Raw genomic sequence first — 2,400 nt, forward strand, 5'->3', positions numbered from 1 at the left:
AATATTCTTTCTGCGTGTATGCCTGAAGGCCAGAAGAGGGCACCAGACCTCATTTCAGATGGTTGTGAGCCACCATGTGGTTGCGGAATTGAACTCAGGACCTTTGGAAGAGCAGGTGGTGCTCTTAACTACTGAGCCATCTCTCCAGCCCCTTATGGCAGTTTCTGTACCCGTCCTGCTTTCACCCCAGCCTCCTTTTTCTTTCTAATGTTAATGTAGCTGTCTTAGCTATAAACTTTCTACTTAGCACAGCTTTTCTGCATGGGATCTGGTCTTACAGATGGTTGTCAACTGCCATGTGGCTGCTGGGAACTAAATCTGGGTCTTCAAGAACAGGTCCTCTTTCTTCTTTATTTTTTAGTTTTTGGTTTTTCGAGACAGAGGTTCTCTGCGAAATAGCCCTGGCTGTCCTGAAAGTCACTTTGTAAACCAGTCTGGCCTCAAACTCAGAGATCCTCCTGAGTTACTCTGCTTCCTGAGTACTGGGCTTAAAGGTGTGTGCCACCACTGCCCAGCTCTTCTTTCTCCTCCTTCTCCTCTTCCCTTTTTTTTGTTGTTGTTTTGTTTTTGTTTTTTAGACAGAATCTATGTAGCCCCTGCTGTCCCAGAACTCTTTATGTAGATCAGCTGACCTCAAACTCAGCAGAGATCCACCTGCTTCTGCCTCCTGAGTCCTAGGATTAAAGGAGCATACCATTACACCCAGCCAAGAAATAAGAACTCTTAACTGTTGAGCCATTTCTCATCCCTTACTCCGTATTTTTCTTCAGGCAGGCGTCTCCCTGTTTTAGTTAGCCTGGCTAGCCGATCTCTCACTGCCCCTTCCCTTGTCAGTCAGTCAGTCTGTGAGGTCACAGGCACACAGTGCTGCTCTGGCTTTCATGTGGGTCTGAAGGTCTGAACTCAGGTTCTCATTCTCATGGCAGCGCTTGCTGACCGGGCATTTCTTACATCCTTTGAGTAGAAGTGTTTTTATTTGCATTTGTGATTTCTTTAATCAAACTTCTGTGTGGGTGTTTTGTTAAATGGCACTGTGTATAAATCTATTTGATCTTACTGAAACTTTATGTATTTGTGAGTAGGTATTTTGTCTGATTGATTGATTGATTGATTGATTGATCTATATTGTTGAGAGTTGTATATGGAAAGATACTGTAATATATTGGGGCCTATATTTTTCTTTCCGTGTCAGTGTTCTTTGCTTTTTAAAATTTAGTACTGTGGCATTCACATTATATATGTTCCTTAGATTTAATACAGTATTGTTGAATTGTGTGAGCCTTTAGGTATGAGTGCATCCCGAACTGCTATTTTTGCTGCTGGGACCATTGTTTACTAGCTTGTATTTCTGATCCTCAGGACTCTCATTGCAATAGTTACTTCATAAAGTAGCTTCTGATTCATTGTTTTTTTTATGTGTTGTTTTTTGTGCAGTGAGAGTTTACAAACAACTTCAGTTGTTCAAGATGCCATATGCTTGTCTCCTGGAAGTGGTGATTCTGAAAAGCCTCCTCCTAAGGTGGATCTTATATCTAGGAAGAGAATTCACTGCAGTCCTGATGAAAACATTCTTGTACCTCCTGCCAAAAAGTCCTCAATTTCTCCGGGAGTTGATGGTCAAGAGTGTGCCTCTGAGGTGAGATTATTAAGCAAGTGCCTTGGCTATATTGTCAAGAATCTGTTTATTCTTCACATCTATCCCGGAACTTTTACACATACGTACGTATGTACACACACGCGCGCGCACACACACACACACACACACACACATGCTCACACACGCGCACACATATGGACAGACTGACAAACAGATGAAAAAATATTTCTGATCCTTCTCATCATTAGTATTCCAGCTGAAGGTAGTTTGGGATGACCATTTTTAACCAGTTCAAAAAATAATTAATGAACATTAATCAGGAAACCTACAATGACTGAAAATAAGGCCAATAACTTCATGTCAATCAGGATCTTCACTCTGCCTCCCACTTAGTAACTGTGGGCTGTAGAGTAACAACTTTGTACTCTGAATTCAGAGTTTTCTGATGCATGAAAAATAATAGTAATATTTTCTTCATTATGTGTTAACCGTTCCTTTGCTCTCGGGAATACAACCAGATCTTCTGAGCCCTATATGTTCTTGCCCTATATGTTCCGTTCCGTCTTCTGAGCCCTATATGTTCCGTTCCGTCTTCTGAGTTCTATATGTTCCGCTGTCTTCTGAGCTCTATATGTTCCATTTTGTCTTCTGAGCCCTATATGTTCCGTTTTGTCTTCTGAGCCCTATGTATTCCTGTCTGTCTTCTGAGCCCTATATGTTCCGTTCCGTCTTCTGAGCTCTATATGTTCCGTTTTGTCTTCTGAGCCCTATATGTTCCGTTTTGTCTTCTGAGCCCTATATGT

At 41.7% G+C, this 2,400-nt stretch overlaps 1 protein-coding gene across 5 annotated transcripts in view; it reads left to right on the forward strand.

The window, feature by feature from the left end:
• Bdp1 (B double prime 1, subunit of RNA polymerase III transcription initiation factor IIIB) overlaps positions 1 to 2,400 on the forward strand; it is a 92,682-nt gene that overhangs the window by 79,191 nt on the left and 11,091 nt on the right. For all 5 annotated transcript variants that reach the window (XM_013349674.2, XM_013349675.2, XM_026783697.1 and 2 more), the window contains one exon: positions 1,435 to 1,636. In XM_013349674.2, coding sequence (XP_013205128.1) covers positions 1,435 to 1,636 — 202 coding nt within the window. The remainder of the gene's footprint in view (positions 1 to 1,434; positions 1,637 to 2,400) is intronic.

Source organism: Microtus ochrogaster, chromosome 19 (genome assembly GCF_000317375.1).
Source record: "Microtus ochrogaster isolate Prairie Vole_2 chromosome 19, MicOch1.0, whole genome shotgun sequence".
Lineage (NCBI taxonomy): Eukaryota > Metazoa > Chordata > Mammalia > Rodentia > Cricetidae > Microtus > Microtus ochrogaster.